The sequence below is a fragment of the Equus quagga genome, unplaced genomic scaffold (assembly GCF_021613505.1).
Source record: "Equus quagga isolate Etosha38 unplaced genomic scaffold, UCLA_HA_Equagga_1.0 208877_RagTag, whole genome shotgun sequence".
In the NCBI taxonomy this organism is placed as follows: domain Eukaryota; kingdom Metazoa; phylum Chordata; class Mammalia; order Perissodactyla; family Equidae; genus Equus; species Equus quagga.
In genome coordinates this window covers 40,424-60,666 of record NW_025799091.1, presented here as the reverse complement: position 1 = coordinate 60,666, position 20,243 = coordinate 40,424, and the positions used below count along the sequence as shown (strand labels likewise).

General features: G+C 34.8%; 1 protein-coding gene and 1 pseudogene across 1 annotated transcript; both read left to right on the top strand.

The window, feature by feature from the left end:
* Positions 1-5,409: 5,409 nt before the first annotated feature.
* LOC124233665 (olfactory receptor 5D18-like) lies at positions 5,410-9,219 on the top strand (annotated as a pseudogene).
* Positions 9,220-14,428: 5,209 nt separating this feature from the next.
* On the top strand, positions 14,429-19,093 carry LOC124233662 (olfactory receptor 5L1-like). Its single transcript, XM_046650790.1, has 2 exons — positions 14,429-15,572; positions 17,254-19,093. The coding sequence occupies exon 2, from the start codon at positions 17,335-17,337 to the stop codon at positions 18,268-18,270; it is 936 nt and encodes a 311-aa protein (XP_046506746.1). The 5' UTR covers positions 14,429-15,572; positions 17,254-17,334; the 3' UTR covers positions 18,271-19,093.
* The last annotated feature ends 1,150 nt before the right edge of the window (positions 19,094-20,243 follow it).

Genomic DNA, 20,243 nt, shown 5'->3' with positions numbered 1-20,243 from the left:
TGCTGCAGATATGCCACATCTGTTCCTAGGGCACACCAGCCTTTGTGGTTGGTGGGCAGGGCTTCTCCACTAACACTGAGCTGAGTCTCTCCCTGGAGCTGTGGTGGGACTGTGGATTTTCCCACTGGACAAAGGAGTGATCAAGCTAGGGCTCAGGGTTGTAACCACCTGCTCCCGTGGTCCCACGGGGACTCACTTCCCCTTATGGGAGTACAGTAGAGCTGCGGGAGTTTAAGGAAGCTGGGGGTTTGTTCACCCAGAATTGCACTTGGAAGTAAGAATAATCACTAGGCTATTTATTTCATTGAATGCAGCAGTCACTAAAATAATCTTCTGGCCAATGTAGGGGTCAGAGCAAAACACAGAAACAAAGAGCTTGATCTTCAAGATCATAAACAAAATTACAATGAGTACCACAGGAATATAAAATATTATAAGAGAATACTATGAAAAATTATATGCCAACAAATTGGACAACGTAGAAGAAATGGATAAATTTTTAGATTCTTATCAGCACCCCAAAGTGAATCAAGAAGAAATAGAGAATCTGAACAGATCCATCACAACTAAAGAGATCGAAACAGTAATCAAATACCTCCCAAAATAAAACTCCAAGACCCAGATGTCTTCTCTGGATAATTCTATCAAACATTCAAAGGAGATTTCCTACTTATCTTTCTCAAACTATTACAGAAAATTGAAAAAGATGGAACACTTCCTAAGACATTCTATGAGGCCAACATTACCCTGATATCAAAGACAGACAAGGACAACACAAAGAAGGAAAATTACAGGCCAATATCACTGATGAACATAGATGCAAAAATCCTCAACAAAACACTGGCAAATGGAAGACAGCAATATATTAAAACAAATCATACACCGTGATCAAGTTCTATTTATACCAGGGACACATGGATGGTTCTGATTTGCAGGAGCATCTGCTAATGAATCAATGTGATACACCATATTAACAAAATGAAGAACAAAAACCACACGATCATCTCAATAGATGCAGAGAAAGCATTTGACAAGATCCGACATCCATTTCTGATAAAAATTCTCAACAAATTGTTTATAGAAGGAAAGTACATCAACATAATAAAGACCATGTACGAGAAACCCACAGCCAAATCATACTCAATGGGGGAAAACTGAAAGTCGTCCCTCTGAGCAAAGGAACAAGACAAGGGTGCCCACTCTTACCACTCTTATTCAACATAGTACTTGAGGTTTTGGCCAGAAGAATTAGGAAAGAAAAAGAAATAAAAGGAATCCAATTAGGCAATGAAGAATTGAAACTCTTGCTGTTTGCAGATGACATAATTTTATATATAGAAAACCCTAAAATATCTATCAGAAAGCTATTCGATGTAATCAACAATTACAGCAAAGTTTCAGGGTACAAAATCAACTTACAAAAATCAGCTGTATTTCTATATTCTAATAATGAGCTAACAGAAAAAGTCAAGAACACAATCCCATTTACAATCACAACAAAAATAATAAAATATCCTGGAATAAATTTAACCAAGGAAGTGAGAGACCTATACAATGAAAACTACAAGACTTTGCTGAAAGAAATTAATGATGACACAAAGAAATGGAAAGACATTCCATGCATATGGATTAGAAGAATAAAGATAGCTAAAATGTCCATGCTACCTGAAGCAATCTAGATTCAATGCATTTATCTTCTTTCAATGCATTCACAGTTCTAAGAATCTATTCCAAAGATAGAGTAACAAAACTATGTATAAATCACATATTCCCAAGCATTATTTATAATATCCATAGACTGGATAAAATCCAATATGAGGGTTGTTGATTAAACTATGGGTCAGAATAAAGAAGTATACAGCTATGAAAATGGAAAAAGGAATCTTTCTATATATTGCAATGGAGTGCCCTACAGGAGATTTTCTTATGTGAATAAAGACAAGACAGAAAATTTTTGTAGTGTGATAAATTGTGTGAGAGAAGAGGGAAAGATAAAACAAAAACTAATAAAGATAGGAAGAGATGAAAGAAAACTTTTAGGAATGTAAGTTATAATTTAGCTTTGATTTGGGGGAATGTAATATTTTACATACTTTAAAAGACATATTTATCTCAAAAAGTAAACAAAAAATCTCTAAAATTTAAAACAACAACAAACGAATCTATAATGTTGGACACATGGTCACACAGTGTTTCTATAAAAGACTTTAAACACAGCGTTTTGAGAGTATATCCTCATTGTGTAATGTTTATTTACTATAAATTAAATAAGTAACTATTGAAATATCGTTGAAACTAAAGTTGCAAACATAAAAGAGTTACAGCTCTAAAGGAAGAGAAGATATGCAAAAAACTTTTCATCTTAATTTGAAATAGAAATTTAGTTTGAAACACTTTTTCTCTTAAAAATAGTGTCACTCATAGTGACAACCTGGTAGCAATGAACATCCCTATTCCCAAAATTTTCTCTAAAGGGAAATCTTTGATCTCTAAACAGAACCAGAACTTTTTGGAAAAACAAATGATTTGAAGGCTGAGGTAGAAAATGTTATGACCCTTAAGCAACTTAATTTTCCAGAAAGCAAGAATGTTTTTAACAGCTAGTTGAATCATTTCAAAGAGATATAGAAGGCAGTTTGAAATGGTTCCCACTGGCTTACAGTTAACATAAAAATGAATGTTGATTGCAATTAATTTAAAGGCATGAAATATGTTTAAATGTAAACATTTAAATCCAGATGCCAACAACACAAAAAATAATGTCACTGGTTACTATTAAATGAACTTTGCTGGGGGATCAAATCATTACTTTGAAAACTGGTAAATAAAGAAGATAAATATTTATACTGGCTTTCCTTTATGAACTTTATATCAGGATTTTAGTTTATGAGGGGAAATTCAGAAGAAATAAGAGCAGATAAAAGGATTGAGTTGATAAATCACAACTTTGGAGCTCCCAATAAAAAATGGATCAAGGAAATGCTTTCAATAGATAGTAAAATCATTAAGTGAAAAGTTGATAAGAACTGTTAAAAGGAAGTAATCAAGCTGACGCTACCTGAATCCACAGATCAGACTAAGTGGCACTAAAATTTGGAGAACTAATTAACATGTACCTTACAATTTGGTGCAACCAGAAGTAGTGAGAACCACCTATGAAGAATTCTTGCCTAAAAGAAGCAGAGTGAAACTGAAGTAATAAATCTTGATGTGAGTATCAATTTACAAACATTGGTGCAGGAACAAGACAAATGACAAAGCAATAAGCTAAATACAGAACTTGCAGCATTCTACAAACGGTCCATGTTTTCCAAAAAGTTACCCGAACACACATATGTGTACAAACTCATACACGCGTGCAAACACACGAGGAACGGTACATAATAGAACATAATGTTACATAATAGAGAAAGCTTAGTTATAGCAAGGATATTTTTTTGATTTTTGAATCAAACTGTAAAAATATATCTTTGAAGCAATTGGGGAAATTTAAACATGAGTTTGGTATTAAATTATTTAAGAATACATTATTATTTTTATTAGGTGTAATTTTGACATGAGTGTTTATTTGAATGTTTATTTTATCAGTTTACATTTTTTATAAATTCCTTTTAATGACTTAGTTCTGTTAGCAAGTGGATTGATAGAGAAATATAATACCCTAAACATATAATTATATTTTAACTGACTCAAATTTGTAAGACTGGAAGTCATGGACTCGCTGTCCCTAAAATGTCTCAACCCTTCAGGACAAAGAACACCACACGTAGTCCTGTTTTCTGGGCTTCACACAGCACTATTGGCCAAAAATACATTTGGGACAGGAAAAATATCGGTGTAGAAAGCAGTTCTTGTAGTTCCTTGTTTTGAGACTTGCAGCATTGGCTGAAGTACTTTTTGTTTTCATGAATGCCTTCAAAAGACTTAAAGTTTGAAAATTACATTGGTAAACCTCTTTTACATTTACAATCTCAGTTTATATTGCAGACCTGAATTTATTTCATGGTAGTTTATTAATGAAAATGTACTGCAAAAGTGCTCAACTAATGTCATCTCATATTTTGTTATCGTTCTAATAAATAACAACACTGTGGCATAAATACAGCTTTTAAGGACATCCATAAATGTCCCAGATAGATGTCCTTGTTTTTCTTTCTGCCATAAATAATGTCATTCTGAAAAACCCATTGTATTTTTACAAAAGGGATTTAGAAGGCATGAAATATCACCACAAACTGCAAATTATTGAGATGCATTAAAAAAAACAAACCTGATTGTCGATTTGAAAATCAGTAGTATTTGCTGCTGCCTTTGGCAAAAACTCAACACTCTTCCCCCAGGTATTTGCATAATTTACTCTCTCACTTCATAATGGTCGATACTCAAATAACACCTCACTATGGTCTTTGCTGAGCTCCCTGTTTAAAATGACACCTTCAATTTTATATTTCTTCCATTTATAATTACAGGAAATTATTATGTATTTTTTTGTTTTTTTGTACCCCCAATTACATATAAATTTGTTGACAAAGGGGAGTTCTTTGTCTTTTTCCCCAATACCTAAGAGAGTACCCAGCTCAGGGTAAACCTGTAATAAATATTTATTGAATCAATGAATGAAGGAAGAAAAATTAGCAATTATGTATCCCTATTACGTACTCAACCTTCTTTCCCTGGTTTCTGACTAGAGAGAAAATTCAGCAGAGTGCACATTTGTTTTGGCATGTTTTTCTTTTATTTTGACTGCCCAGTTTCAATAATCACATCTAAAGCATCCTTATTGTTCTTTGTGAAGTATCTCTTTTCTCAAACTTAAACCCTTCATGGTTCAGGTAGGTTTGGCTCTATTCCCAGTTCCTTGAAAGGTCATGTTTATCATTCCATAAAGATTCATGGTATACTTACTTTATGCTAGTCACTGTTCTAGACACTTAGACTATATCAGTGAATATATTCTCTGCTTTCCTGGACATTTTATTCTAGGAGGGGGAAACAAACAATATGAAAGAATGTAATAAATAATGATTAAACATATATTTGAACCATGTTACATACTTGAAACACTAAATTGGGTAATGCAGTAACCCCTGGAGTATAATAGTATGTTCATGGAAGTTTTCACTGAAAAGGTGCATTTGAACAAAAACTTAAGGGAAAGCATTCCATGGTAGACAAAAAAAGTGGTAGAAAGGACCATAAGGAAGGAGTGTGTGATATTTTTTGAGAAACAAAAAGTGAGGAACAAAAGCCAGGCGGCCAGATTAGCTGGAGAAAGTAGAGGGGAGAAAGAGTAATAAAATAGGACAGAGATTTTAAAGTAACAGGACAGACGGTTTTCCCAAATTAATATTTAACTTTGTAAATATCATTGCTTTAGCTCTCTATGGATCACGATGACCTAAAAAGATGAATCTTCACACTTGTCCGATATGGTAAGAATGGATGGTATAGAGGAAGAGGGTTGTGCCCAGCATATAGTAGTCAATCAGTTAATACCAGATAATGATGACTTCTATAATTACATAGTTTTGATAATTGTAGAAAGGTGTGGAAGTGATTGGGGGCTGGAGGAAGAGACTAAATAAAACTTCATTTCATATAAATAAAATGCCCCTCATGTTGCTCCAGGTTTTCTAGTACACAAGAATTACATCAGAGAAAAGTCATTGATTTTAACTGTTTACTTAATGACCTCAAGACAATGGGGCAATAGGTGGTCTCTAGGGTTCCTGTCCCAAAGGTAGTGACTATAGCTATAAGAATGCATACATCACTCTCAACCTGCAGTGGTCCTTCCTTTGCCATCAGCAGATTTGTTTTAAGATTCTGCGGAAAGATTGATGTTAATTTCAATGTGTGGTATGTAGAAAACAACATGAGGGATGGAACTTGCCTTTTATATCTAGACAGTTCTTGAAAATATTTAGTCAAAAGTTACATATCTGAACATGCAAGGAAGAGGATGACCATTTACTTTACAGAGCTTTGCGTTAGAGGGCCTGGCTCAGCTGAGCTCCTCACTAACAGCCCATGAACAACAGCTACTGGTGTGGATGGGGAGAGAAGAGCTCTGAGAATTTGAGGGACTGTGCATTGTCTTGATTCTGTAAAATTTTTGAAGGGGAGTCAAGTTAGAATACAAAAATGTTTAAATAAAATGAAACAAGTAGAGATTGAATAGACTGTCTAGTGAAAATTAAAAGGGACCAGCTTTAATTAAGATTATAAAGCAGGAAACAGTTGTCCTGTGAGAGCAAACATTACAACAAAATGGGGAAAGAATTATAAGAAAGAAGATTTTAACTGTTATATTTTCTATATAGCATTTGGGACACAAGAGGCATTATATTAAATATATAATATTAGTTTAAAGTGAATTCCTTTTTTTTTCAAAAAAGATTGGCACCAGCGCTAACATCTGTTGCCAATCTTTTTTTTTTTTCCCTCCCCAAAGCCCCCAGTACATACTTGTATATTGTAGTTGTAGGTCCTTCTGGTTGTACTCTGTGGGATGCTGCCTCAGCATGACCTGATGAGCGGTGTCATGTCAGCACCCAAGATCAGAACAGGTGAAACCTTGGGCCACCAAAGCAGAGCACGTGAACTTAACCACTTGGCTACATGGCTGGCTGGCCGAAAATGAATTATTAAATGCCCTAGCTAAATTAAATATTGTATTAAGAAAAAAAGCTTGATAATTAGAATGTCTGGCTTTGCAATGGATTGTCTTTTGAGGTTGTCTTTAATATTCAAATTTATGGGTATAGAAACAGGACCATTGAGGGTCTCAGTTTTGCATATGATCTGACATTTTATTGATGAGCCATCTGAAATCTATTTCTTGGGTCCTGAGACCAGAGATAATCTTACCACAAATGATAAAGAAAGAGTTTTCCAGAATGGTAAGATCTTAGAAGTATTGGCAACAGTTTAGAGAAATATAATTCTCTTGTATCACTATTTCCTCATGAAATGTCTTCAGAGTGCAATACTACCTCAATTTATAATCTCTCCCCTTCATACGTAATATAGGACAGAATGAATATCCTATATGTCTTGAAGGGAGAACAGAAAGAGAGTAAGACAGAGACTTAGGAAGGGGCAGTTTCTAAGTCAGAGTCTTTACTATAGTTCCTTATTCCTGAGAGAGAAAATTTCCCTAAATGTCATTCCTATTTCATCTTGATGTTGCTTTCTAGTATAACTCTGTGGCATGTATGCTGTCTTTGGACTATTTCCCATAGGTTTAGAGTCTCTAGTTTGTCAATTAAAAGTATGATGATTTAATAAAGGAAATATGTTAGCATCTAGACTAGAATATGGATCAGAGTCTGGTGTAATAAAATGGATACAGGGCTGGGAGTCTGGGGATCTGGGATCTAGTCATAGTATGTAGATTGGTCCTTATTTGCATTTCATTGGGAAAGCCAAGACTCTCCAGCTTTTTGTTTTGTCACCTCCACAATAAAGAAGTAGACTACATTATCTTTATCATCAGCTCCATTTTTATTATTGCATAAGTATTCAGGAAGTATTGACTCCCTGAACTGAAGGGCATACTCTGAAAATAATTAAGGTTAATTTTGATAACAGATTTACTGAGTCAGATCCAAAAGCAAAGATTAAAGTGCTATATGGAATTAACAATAAAGGCACAGATGTAAAGTATTAGGGGTGTTCATTCTTAATGTCACAGTGTGAGTATACAATGCAAAAATTAATATTTTCAGAAATTTCTCATTTTTGTTACTGACTATAGGACTGACTTAATCAGTCATTGCATTATGCTAGGCTTATCTTTTATGAACTTACAATGTTCAAGGAGAGCTGAAAAAGTCATGAAAATATTTGACAACATAACTATAAATCTCTCGATTTCGTATTCTTATTTTTAAATATTAAAAAATTACAATTGAGAACTTAAAAAAGTAATTCAATAATTGTATTGTTTTTACCTAAAGAAAAATTTAAAATTTTAAATGGTTATCATGTTTGAAAAGTTTAGACATTGAGCATGTCGTAAATAAAAATTACACAGAGAAATCCTGAAAGATATTTTGCTTTGTTTTCCAGTCTTGGTAAGGTTAGTTAACCAAGCTTCTTATATCCTCACTCTCCTTAATCTTTTTGTTTTCAGGACTGATTCAGACTCTAACAAGCAGAAACCATGTTGCTGTCAGAGAGAAATAAAACTTGGGCCACGTTCACTCTCTTGGGCTTCTCAGATTTCCCAGAACTGCAAATCCCTCTCTTCTTGATTTTTCTGGCCATCTACAGTGTCACTGTTGTAGGGAATATTGGGATGATTGTAATAATCAAAATTAACCCCAAACTACACACCCCTATGTGCTTTTTCCTCAGCCACCTTTCATTTGTGGATTTCTGCTATTCCTCCATCATTACTCCCAAGACCCTGGTGAACCTAGTTGTAGAAGACAGAACAATTTCATTTATAGGATGTGTAGTACAATTGTTTTTCTGTACTACCTTTGCAGTAACTGAATTCTTTTTATTAGCTGTGATAGCCTATGATTGCTTTGTGGCCATTTGTAACCCTCTGCTCTACACATTTGCCATGTCCCAGAAACTCTGTGCCGTGCTAGTGGTCAGATCATATGCATGGGGAGTAGCTTGTTCCTTGATATTCACATGTTCCGCAATCAAGTTATCATTTCAAGGTTTCAACACAATTAATCATTTCTTCTGTGAATTCTCCTCATTGCTGTCCGTCTCTTGCTCTGATACTCGTGTCAACCAATTGCTGCTTTTCATTTTTGCCACCTTGAATGGGGTCAGCACACTACTCAACATTCTCATGTCTTATGTGTTTATCATTGTCAACATCCTCAAAATGCATTCAGCCGGTGGGCGCTGCAAAGCCTTCTCCACCTGTGCCTCACACCTGACCACCATTACTATCTTCTACTGCACCATCCTCTTCCTCTACTGTGTGCCCAACTCCAAAAACTCCAGGCGCACAAAGTGGCATCTGTGTTTTACACCGTGGTGATCCCCATGTTGAATCCTCTGACCTACAGTCTGAGAAATAAGGATGTCAAGGCTACAGTAAGCAAAATAGTGGACAGTAAACTATTTCCTTATTAAGAATATTATTTTAGGGTCGGCCTGGTGGTGCAGCGGGTAAGTGCGCATGTTCCACTTCTTGGTGGCATGGGGTTCGAAGGTTCAGATCCCGGCTGCGGATATGGCACTGCTTGGCAGGCCATGCTGTGTTGGCATCCCACATATAAAGCAGAGGAAGATCGGCACGGATGTTAGCTCTGGGCCAGTCTTCCTCAGCCAAAAGAGGAGGACTGGAAGTAGTTAGCTCAGGGCTAATCTTCCTCAAAAAAACAAGAAAGAAAGAGAAAAGGAATATTATTTTAGTAGAGTTTGTCCCTGACATGTAAATAAATACTGCACATAAAAGTTGATTTTAAAGAAACCTTTACAATTATGAAGAGTTAATCTTGTATAATGGAAAGATCATGGATTTTGGTTCAAACAGAGTAAACTTGGCTCTGTCTCTTACTGGAAAATAAGACAGCCATCTGTCTCATCTTGAATTTTTCATCTACAAAATTGAGATAACATAAAATAGCTCTTAACCTGACTGTGAAGATTAAAAGACTATATGAATATCATGTGTAAAACCTTGTATAATCTCAATAAACAATTTTATCCTCTTTATTATACATGTAGTACACTACGCTTTCAATAAATATATGAATATCTCTCACAAAAGTACCAATAGCAGTTAAAATACAACTAGTTTTCATCCTTCAACGAATGTAAAATCCAGTGTTGACAGTAGGGCAGTGAAGAAAGTGACCTTTGTCTAAGGTAGAAAATAATAAATATCATAGAGAATTTGAGAGAAAGAAAAGTTTCAAATCCATTTAAAGACTTTAGAGAAATTCCTTCATAAAATAGATATTGTTTGAATTTGTCCTTGGATAACAGAACAGACAGAATTTTAGGAGACACATTTCAACAAAGCTTTGTTGAGAAGACAGAAGCATGGTAAGATCAAGGAAACCAAAATGTAGTACTGAGTCAATGATGCAGCAATTTTTTTATTGAGCAAATACTTTATAGCATGCATGTATGTGTATTCATGTGTGTGTGTGTATTTTTGTGTATACAGGTTACTTGGAATGAATGGAAAGTTGGTAATATGTGATCTGTATTCTGAATGTGTTTCAAAGGAGCTCCTGTATGGCAGGATGATAAGCTGTGATAGGCTCCACCAGAGCCTGAGAAATAGTAGAGTGGATCTCAAAAAATATTATAGGCAAAAAGTAAGCAGGATGAGTGTCTACCCAATCTGTATTTTATGCTATCATTTTGCCTATAACCCGTCAAAAACATGATCAGTTCTTTATGATTCTTTTTTCTGAACATCAGTGTAATCTCTGAATCCTCAACTGAACATCCACCTTAAAAAAAAGTGTGGGGTATGCCTAGAGGCATAGCAGTTAATTAGCGCTCTCCACTTTAGCAGCCTGGGTCCACCGGTTCGGATCCCTGGTACAGACCTATGCACTGCTTATCAAGCCATGCTGTAGCAGGTGTCCCACATATAACATAGAGGAAGATGGGCACGGATGTTAGCTCAGGGCCAATCTTCCTCAAAAAAAAAAATCCTGTTTGGAGTTGCCTCAAGTGTTGAAAATTAATCAGCTATGTAACTTCATTCAAAATAAAGTGAAAACCAGGCAGTCATTAGCGTTAAGACCTATTTCACCTGGTAAATAAAAAATACTAGATTTCTCTAACATCAATAACTCACTTTTGCTTGAATGTCTTGTAAACCCTTTTGCTTCTCTTTACTCAATGTGTCTACATAAAATTCCAAGCTAGTCATCAGTATAATGGAAGAAATAAATTTCCAAGTGTGTTTTGGTAAGGCAGAACAACTAAGGTGGGGGATAATTTTATATGGATTCAAAACACTTATTTGGAATGTTCATATTATTTTAAACTTATGATCATTATCAAAATGTTGCAGTCATATATATTATATGATAAGAAATCAATGAAACAACCCCGTTGTACGGAAAGATAAAATATGTAAGAAACAGTGTTTTGGATATTGGATGTCGGATGAAGGAATGCTTTTCTCTTCCATTGACTTCTGTTTCTCTAGGTATTCACAAATTTCTTGTTTCATACATATTTAGCAATTACACAATTTCTGATTTTCTTTAAAATTAAAAAATTATTTATATTAATCTTAAATTGAATTCATGATGATTAATGCCTCTTTATAGAGAATTTTATTTTACTTCTGTCCTGCTTGGAACAAGGATGACCACATTTTGTGGTAGAACTAACGCAACCCATTTTGCTTTTACTTTGAGGAAATCACGGCATATGATATTTAAATGACCTGGCCCATTGTTGATGGAATTAATGCAATCATTCAAGACTCCAGACACATCAGATGTACAATTTCCACTAAATACCAGCATACAGTCATATTGTTTTCATTTTCAATTTGTGACATTTCAGATTCTTTATGGTAGATTCTGTAGCTTCTATGTAGAACATGAGTTACGTTAGTAGCCTTCACATTTTTTGGTCATGTACTTCTCAAGAATTTAATTTTACATATAAAATATTTCATCATGAATTTAGCAGCAAAATGTATAATTTGCAGTGCATAGCATAATCTGTTTAAAAGACATAAATAATATCTGAAAAAGCTTTGTGCCTTTCCTTCTCTTGAACTTATATTCAATCCTACTCTCCCCACTGAACATTACAATTTTATTAATCAGATTCATACTTTTTATTTCATGATGCTTTTGGGAAAATCAGAAGTTTTTCTTTCTGTATTGAGTTAACCTTGTAATGATTCAATAATAATTGCACCACTAATTAAAAATATAATTGCATTGAAAATTTGGATAAATATAATTAATCAAAATTAAAAAATATTTTAGGACATATTTCTTCATATGATTAATATTATGAGTATATGTCTGCATTATTTACTTTGATTAATTAATGTATCCTTGGAAAGACATCACTTAATTTTAGAAAACAAGAGGGTTCAGAATCATTTATATTTCCATTTTGTAAAAATGAAAATACTGAGACTATTCGGTCATATTAAATGTAAATGAGACTAGAAATTCTGCCAGAAATAGTGCTTTAATAGGAATATCACTCAACTCTTTCAACTCCATCCAAGTTATATGACAATTTGTCACAATGATCTTTCATGAAAATATTTTTCAATAATGCATTAAACAAAATTAGATTGTCTTCCAATTTTGCTAAGGGTCAAAATTTTGGAAATTATATCTTTCAAAAGGAGTTGTTACCCAGGGACATAGAAAACTTGGATCAAATTCTTTAGTCCTTTCCGTATCCAAGCCTCCTTTCAACTCTTCTGATCAAATGGCAGAATCATTTTCTCCACTCCTGGGATGTAAGCTGTTTTTGTGCCTAGCTTTGTCTAGCTGAAGTGACACCGCATTAGTTTCAAGCCTCTGAGAGGGCTTGTGAATCTTTCACAATCTGGAATTTTCATAGTCCCTTAGAAAGCTGTTCTGTGAACAAGCACAGGCTAGCATATTGGATAATGAGAAACATAGACACCAGACTTGAGTCTGAAGCCTCCAATCATCTAACCCACCAAGCTAATATCATACACATAGCTAACCACGCCAAGATCAGCCATGTCAGGATCAGATCAACAGAAACTAACTTACTGACTCATGCAATACTGACCAGTGCAATAAATAGCTATTGGTTTTAACTAATATGTTTTGGAGTGGTTTGTTATGCGATCATTAGAACCACCCATGTTCACGGCCACCAGCTGGCTCAGCGGTTAAGTTCTCATGTTCTGCTTCAGTGGCCTGGGGTTTGCTGGTTTGGATCCTGGGTGCTAACCTATGTACCACTTGCCAAGCCATGCAGTGGCAGGCGTCCCACATATAAAGTAGAGGAAGATGGGCATGGATGTTAACTCAGGGCCAGGCTTCCTCAGCAGAAAGAGAAGGATTGGCAGCAGATGTTAGCTCAGGGCTAGTCTTCCTCAAAAATAAAAAAGAAAGAAAAAAAGAAATAAAAAGAACCACGCATTTTCTTAATTTCTGAAAATGTTACCACAAAGACTTTCCAAGTCTTATATAACAGTTAAGCATATCTGCTATTCTTCCAGTTACAGTTATCTTTATTAAAACAATGGAATTGAGAAGTTTAGAAAATCTAACATACTGTTGATTTCATTGAGCTTTACAATACAATATTTTACTACAATGGTATTATTATATGTGTTTTAAATACAATTCATCAAAAACTGAGAGCTTCATATTGATATTATTCAATTTAGGGATAATGACCATGAAATCAATTTCAATAAAATTTGTATATTTAAATCAGTTTTTAAAAACTCCTGCCATGTCTTTAAATCTAAGACAAATAGATAAACAAAGTAATTTTCCTGTATGTGGGTTGCTGAGATGATATAAAACATCACTGCCAATGATACTCTTTATAGATAGTCTTTTAGTTTTTCTGTCATGGGACTCTCTCCTTCAGGAGGATGCATTTTGTGACAATACTTTCATGGTGCACTAAGAACAAAAAGAATAGATGTTAAAAATTCGTGTCATCAATCTACTATATATCTGATTTCAAAACATCACTGTATTGGCTAAAATCCATGTCTAATGCCATCATTTTCCATGAAAAGAAATATGTACTATATCTCAGAGTATGACAAGAAGTCAAGCCATGGGTTTGAAGTGTCTTCATTAAAGAAAACTACAGGATTCATGAAAAACAGTATTTCAAATTGTCCTTATGTTTTGGAAGTTTGCTTTCATTTTTCTAATTGGGGCAATTCACATAGTAATATGCAAATAGTAAGAGGAATCCTTAGTTTTGAAAAATGTGAGAAATGGGATTGTGAGAGTGCTAGGTGGAACACAGACCTGGAAACACTCTTCAAACTCAGAAAATGATCAGATGGATCAATTTTAGGAAAATATGTATAGGTCGTTGAGAATTTCAAAAGTGATTACCTGTAACTAATTACATCCATGGAGTTCTTGAAATGTTGGGTATATCCAAGAGCACAAACACCAGACAGTAGTTTGAACACTGTTGGTTTAGGAAGACGTTATACAGTCAGAAAAGGAACAGACCTGGGAGAGGTCCTCGAGGCAATCCCATTTAATGGTGTCTGTCATTGAATAAGGAGTATGATATCTCAGCACCCTTCAGTAGCTTTGCTTTTCCTCACAGGGTCATATGTGTGGCACAATATAAAATGCAGCATTTAGTCTCATTCTGTCAGTGATTCTGTGTGTGACTTTGGGCAAGTTGGATCTGACTATGCCTCAGTCACCTCACTCATAAAGTTACACAACTATATCAGGCTCACTTATTTTTATAAAGATGAAATTTGTTAATAGTTGTATTCAGGATAGTACCAGAATATAGGAAGTGGTCAATAAATGTGAGAAATTATTATTATTTTCAGTAAAAGAGTTCATTATCCCCACCCCTTTCTGGTATTTGTCAGAACTCTGGTGTGGCTTCAGCCCTTATGCCCTCCAGGAAGGAGTTTTTGAGTATAAGACAGGCAAAGTTTATAAGACCTATCCATATATTTCACTAAGGCAATGTGATCCCTGGCTCACAGAGCAATGCTTGGATGTATCATATAAGGCTCTGAAATTCATCATGAACTCTGGAAGTAATCACGTTAAATTATAATAATATGTACCAAGTTGTGATAGTATTTTCCCCTGTTTATATCTCCTAGGAGTTATTAATTGTTTGAGTCTCAAGTTGTAGTTTTCTCGATATCATGTTGATGTCCCACAGAGATCAATGATGATTTGGAGAAGCTTAAGAAATATGGGCCCCAGAGATACCCACACAAAAACATAAAGCCTAAAACATTTTCCATCATAGCATCTTCAGAAATAGGGGAAGCAATATCTATCCCACAGTTTGGTTAGTTGGACTACACTCTGGTTTTTGGGAATGGACATGAATGACATTTTCTGGGATCTGGATGCTTGCTATTTTTTTCTTATGGGATAATTTGTTATAGCCTTGTGTAAGAGAAGGAGAAATTGTAAGTGAAGGCAGTGGTATTAGACACATTTTTAAAAATCTGTATTTAGCTTTCTCTTAACTAGAGAGTGTTTTAAGAAGTGCCATGTTTTGAGCACTCATTTATGAAAATATTTTCCATTTCTATATTGAAAAATAAGCTTAATGGAAAATGAGAACAGTTTAATCTGCAGAATCAAGTATCTTGTAATAGTATTAGTGTAAGAGGGAAAAGAATGTCAAGAAATTGGAAAGAATGCTTGATTTCTCTCTCCTTCCCTCTTTTTCCTTTCTCACATTAACTCCTTCTATGGAATGTGGTAAAGAGTGCATGGAGATTTTCCTGACAGTCACTCTGATGCTGAGAGTGGTAGTAAGTTGTCCTCAGGACTGCTCATGTGGGAACACAGACATGGAACCACCTCGGAAGCAGAAAAGAGAGGAACTATTTTGGCCTTGTGCAAAGCACTTTGAAATGTCTCTTCATAGTAGGTTTCTCAACCTTGGTCCTATTGATGTGTGGGCCAGATAATATTTTGGTGTTTGCATGTGCTATTGGTGTGTGTGGGGGCTGGGGCAAGGACTGTCACATACATCATAGTGTTTAGCAGCCTCCTTAGTCTCTACCCACTAGATGTCAGCAGGGCCCCTCCTTATCTTGACAAGCAAAAATGTGTCTAGGCAATGACAAATTTCCCACGGGAATCAAAACAACTCCTGGTTAAGAACCACGGCTTCATAAGTAATCAACAACCTGAGTTTTCATCTTTAGGCTTGAAAAAAGGAAGAAGTTTATACTCAGAAAAAGATAAATAACTTACTTTTATTGACTGTTGAAGAGAGAAACCATATCATCAGAATAATTATTTGTTTTCAAACTGGGATTTCTTAATATATACATCCTTCAACTCTTTGAAATCATTTGAAGAATCAGGAAAATACTTGGCTGTAGTGAGTTTTCATACAGATTCTCTTTCCTCCGGGGATTACCAACTAGTGCCTCACAGTCAGGTACATGTCTACCAACGGTCAGGAAGGAGAGAACAAATGAGAGTGTTCTCATCATCTATTGTCATTTTCTATTTGTCAAAGGCCTTGAATGTATCCTTCCTTTATTAAAAAAACAATCACACCCTCCTTCCCCATTCTACTCCATAAATCTTAAATTTTGTGAGAACTCGGGCAAGTTTCTACATTGCTTTTTTTAAAAAAAATTGATTGGAACAGAATACTTCTGTGTCATGGATGTTGTGAGGATTAATTAAACACAATTTATATAAACAGATACAATATTCTGCCTGTACAATCTGGCTTACTGTTTTTTAACTTGCCATTTTATCATAGCCATTTTTCAGCTCATTAAAAGTTCCTCAAAATATCATTTTAATAGTTGCATACTTTTCCATAATGTATAAGTACCATAACGTGAGTTATTTTCCTCTTGTTTGACACTTTTTCTAAGTTTTATTTTCATAAACAATGCTGCAATGCAGCAGCAAGCATTTGTGTTAATAATTTTATATTCACATCTTCGAGTAGTTCTACAAATAGATTTAAAGCAGGGGATTCATTTGTCAAATAGGTCTTTATAAGGCTTCGGAGTCATAGTTACTGGAGGTTTGAACCAGGGTACCAATTCCAGGAACAATGGTTGACATTGACTTGTATAATTAACAAAATCACTATGCTAATTTTATAGAAAAAATGCTAATATAGAGTATAAAAGCTGCTGTTTTCATCTAAAACATATTGAAAAAATAATCAGCACTGGTGGCTTAACACTTAAATAAGCATATCTTAAATAAGCATATTTCTCATCATTTCAGTGGAAAAAAGAGAAGGGTACTATGTATTACAAAAATTCTTTCCTGGGATCCCATTATTTCCAGTACTGATTAAAGGGAAATAGAGATTTTAGTTTCAAAAAATAATATGGCTAATTAGATAATTAATGACTCAGTTTCAAGCTCTTAATTGTATAGGACTAGTTTAAGGAATTGTATAGGCTTTTATGGATGTGAATGCTTTTGTGTGATCTGTGATTTTAACTGTGAGCTCTATGCATTTGTATGCTACAATGCCTGAACTTTTCCTAAACTTCACAAAAGCAACGTACTATTTCTTTGCTGAAAAAATTAACTATCCTACTTATTCTAATGTCTTTTTTAGGAGACAGTCAAAATGGAATTTGGGATCATACAATGGAGAATAACTACTAATATTGTTCTCCCATCTCAATAAAGTGGGGACATGGCCAAGGAGAACTGCACCACTGTGGCAGAGTTCATTCTCCTTGGATTAGCAGAGGTCCCTGAATTGAGAGTCTTCCTCTTCCTGCTGTTTCTTCTCATCTATGGAGTCACAGTTTTGGGCAACTTGGGCATGATTGCACTGATTCAGGTCAGCTCTCGACTTCACACCCCCATGTGCTTTTTCCTCAGTCACTTGTCCTTTGTGGATTTCTGTTACTCCACAATCATTCTGCCAAAGATGCTAGCTAATATCTTAAATGAAGACAAAGCCATTTCCTTCCTGGCGTGTGCTGTGCAATTCTACTTGTTTTGCACATGTGTGGTAACTGAGGTCCTCCTGCTGTCTGTGATGGCCTATGACCGTTTTGTGGCCATCTGTAACCCACTGCTGTACATCGTCACCATGTCCAACAATCTTTGTGTGGAGCTGGTGTCCTGCTGCTACCTCTGGGGGACTGTGTGTTCACTGATTCACTTGTGTTTAGCTCTTGAGATCCCATCCTATAGGTCAAATGTGATTAACCACTTCTTTTGCGATCTGCCCCCTCTCTTATTTCTTGCTTGTTCTGATGTCACTATGAGTGAACTGTTGCTATACATTGTAGCCAATTTCAATGAAATCATCACCATCATGATCATTCTCACCTCTTATTTCTTTATTCTTATCACAATCCTGAGGATGCGCTCTGCAGAGGGAAGATGCAAAGCCTTTTCCACCTGTGCCTCCCACCTCACAGCCATCCTTCTCTTCCATGGAACAATCCTTTTCATTTATTGCCGACCCAGTTCTGGCAACAGTATGGATACTGACAAAGTAGCCACGGTGTTCTACACTGTAGTGATCCCTATGCTGAATCCTCTGATCTATAGCTTGAGAAACAAGGATGTGCAAGAAGCTCTCAGGAAAGTGGTGGGCTCCAAAATATTTTCCTAGAGAATATTTTATTAACAGGACTCAGTGTCCCAAAGTGGAGACTGGTGAAAGGGTACAGCGATGGACTTCAGTGTTGAAGTGTTGAAGTGGCGGTAACAGTCAAGCAGCAGGTAGTTATGAGTGAGTCTTTTTGATTCACTTATCTGTGTGCCTCTTCCATGTACAAGGGTAGGATTCAGCATATCTTGGAATTTACAGATTACTTCTTTGCTGTTATTTATTCAAAATGAATTAATTGAGTATGGTTAATGGACTCAAGATACACATATCATTTGCTGTAAAAGCTTCATAAGCTTAATGAAGAAATCACAAGAGTCACATTTTATTTCAGTATTCATTAAGGAAAATATGATTCAATTCCAAGTTGAATTCCTATTATTTTACAATGAAGAACACACCCTTGTCAGATTATGCACAGAATGTGTACATATCCTGTTTGCTATTTCTTGCTTTCTTTATTATTTTTTGTTGTTGTCATTGCAATGTCCAGTGTTTTTGGAATTTCAGAGACTATGATGAAAAATGATGACATTAGTAATAATTATTTCACAGAAATCTTAGAAAAATTATATTACTTGTCATGTGCAATGAGCTTAGAGTAATTCCTGGCATATAACTAGCTCTCTGTCTCTGTCTCTCTGTCTCTCTCTGCATCACTCTGTCTCTCTCATATGTTTTACTATATGTAGTATATTTATATATACTTGCAATCATTTAATAACCATTGTTATGACTGGCAACATTTCTGACTTCGGCCTATTGTTTCACTTTATCGTTCAATTTTTATCTTCATGCTTATTTTACAATATTGTGGATCAAATGACTACTGTGACAGATAAGTGCACTTCTAACCCCTGTTTATCTTTTTGGTTGTGTCTTTACTGTTGATGAAATGATCTTTTTCTCCTTTTCTCTATGTGTCTAAACCACATTTCTTCTTTCAATCCTTATTCACACACACTCTTCAGTATTTGTGAAGGAGGTGAGGAATGGTCGTAAATAACTGAAGTCCATTATATGAATTACTGAATCATAGAAATGTAGATCCAGCATTAAACTTTACTTCTATGTTTTGTCTTGGGTCAAATAAAATGATTTAGTCAAAGCACATAAAACAGCAAGAAAATGTAAAAAGAAACATCTTCTCTATAATAATATGTTTATATTAGACAGGAAACATTATAATGACGATTTATTCAAAGGATAATTTATTTCTGTGTCAAACTAAAATTTAGGGACAGACTAGAAAAAAAGAAGAATTCGAAAAATAGATGTATTTAATGTTCAATGATTTTTAAACTCTTCTCCGTGAGGTTTCTGTTCACTTTGCTCCTACTCCCATTGGGTGTTAATATTCTTCATAATAATTTACAAGACATTTTACATTTAAAAACATTAACCTCAGAGAATAATATCTGCACAATTTGTTAATGTCTTTTAATGTTATGTATTTGGCATTCTTTTTGATATTTAGCTTACATTTTTTATGTAGTTATACTCAATTATTAGCAAATTAAAAAAGAATGTAGTGAAAATGAATCCTGCTCCGTTCTATATTTTATCTCATCGTTGTATGATTTTTATCTTAAATTTTAATAAGTACTAAATTTATTGATTTTTATTTATTTTGCATATGTTTGCCGAATGAATGAAAGCTTACAAAGGAATTGTCCAACTCCCTTTCCCAAACTATATAGTAATGTCACAGCACCATTTATTGAGTATCCTTTTCTTCTCTCTTGTATGTAATATATCTAATTTGTAATGAATGTAATATGTCTATTAAATATTAAAACTTAAATATTTTAATAAATTGTGTTCTTAGCATTGATACTTCTACCAGACCCTGGAAAATATCCTACAGTCCTTACTCCATCTTCTTTAGTAAAGAATAAGGATACATTATTTTATAATGCTTTTTAACATTCAAAATACAAAATTTGTCTATGAGACTGCTGGTATTATGCAAGACT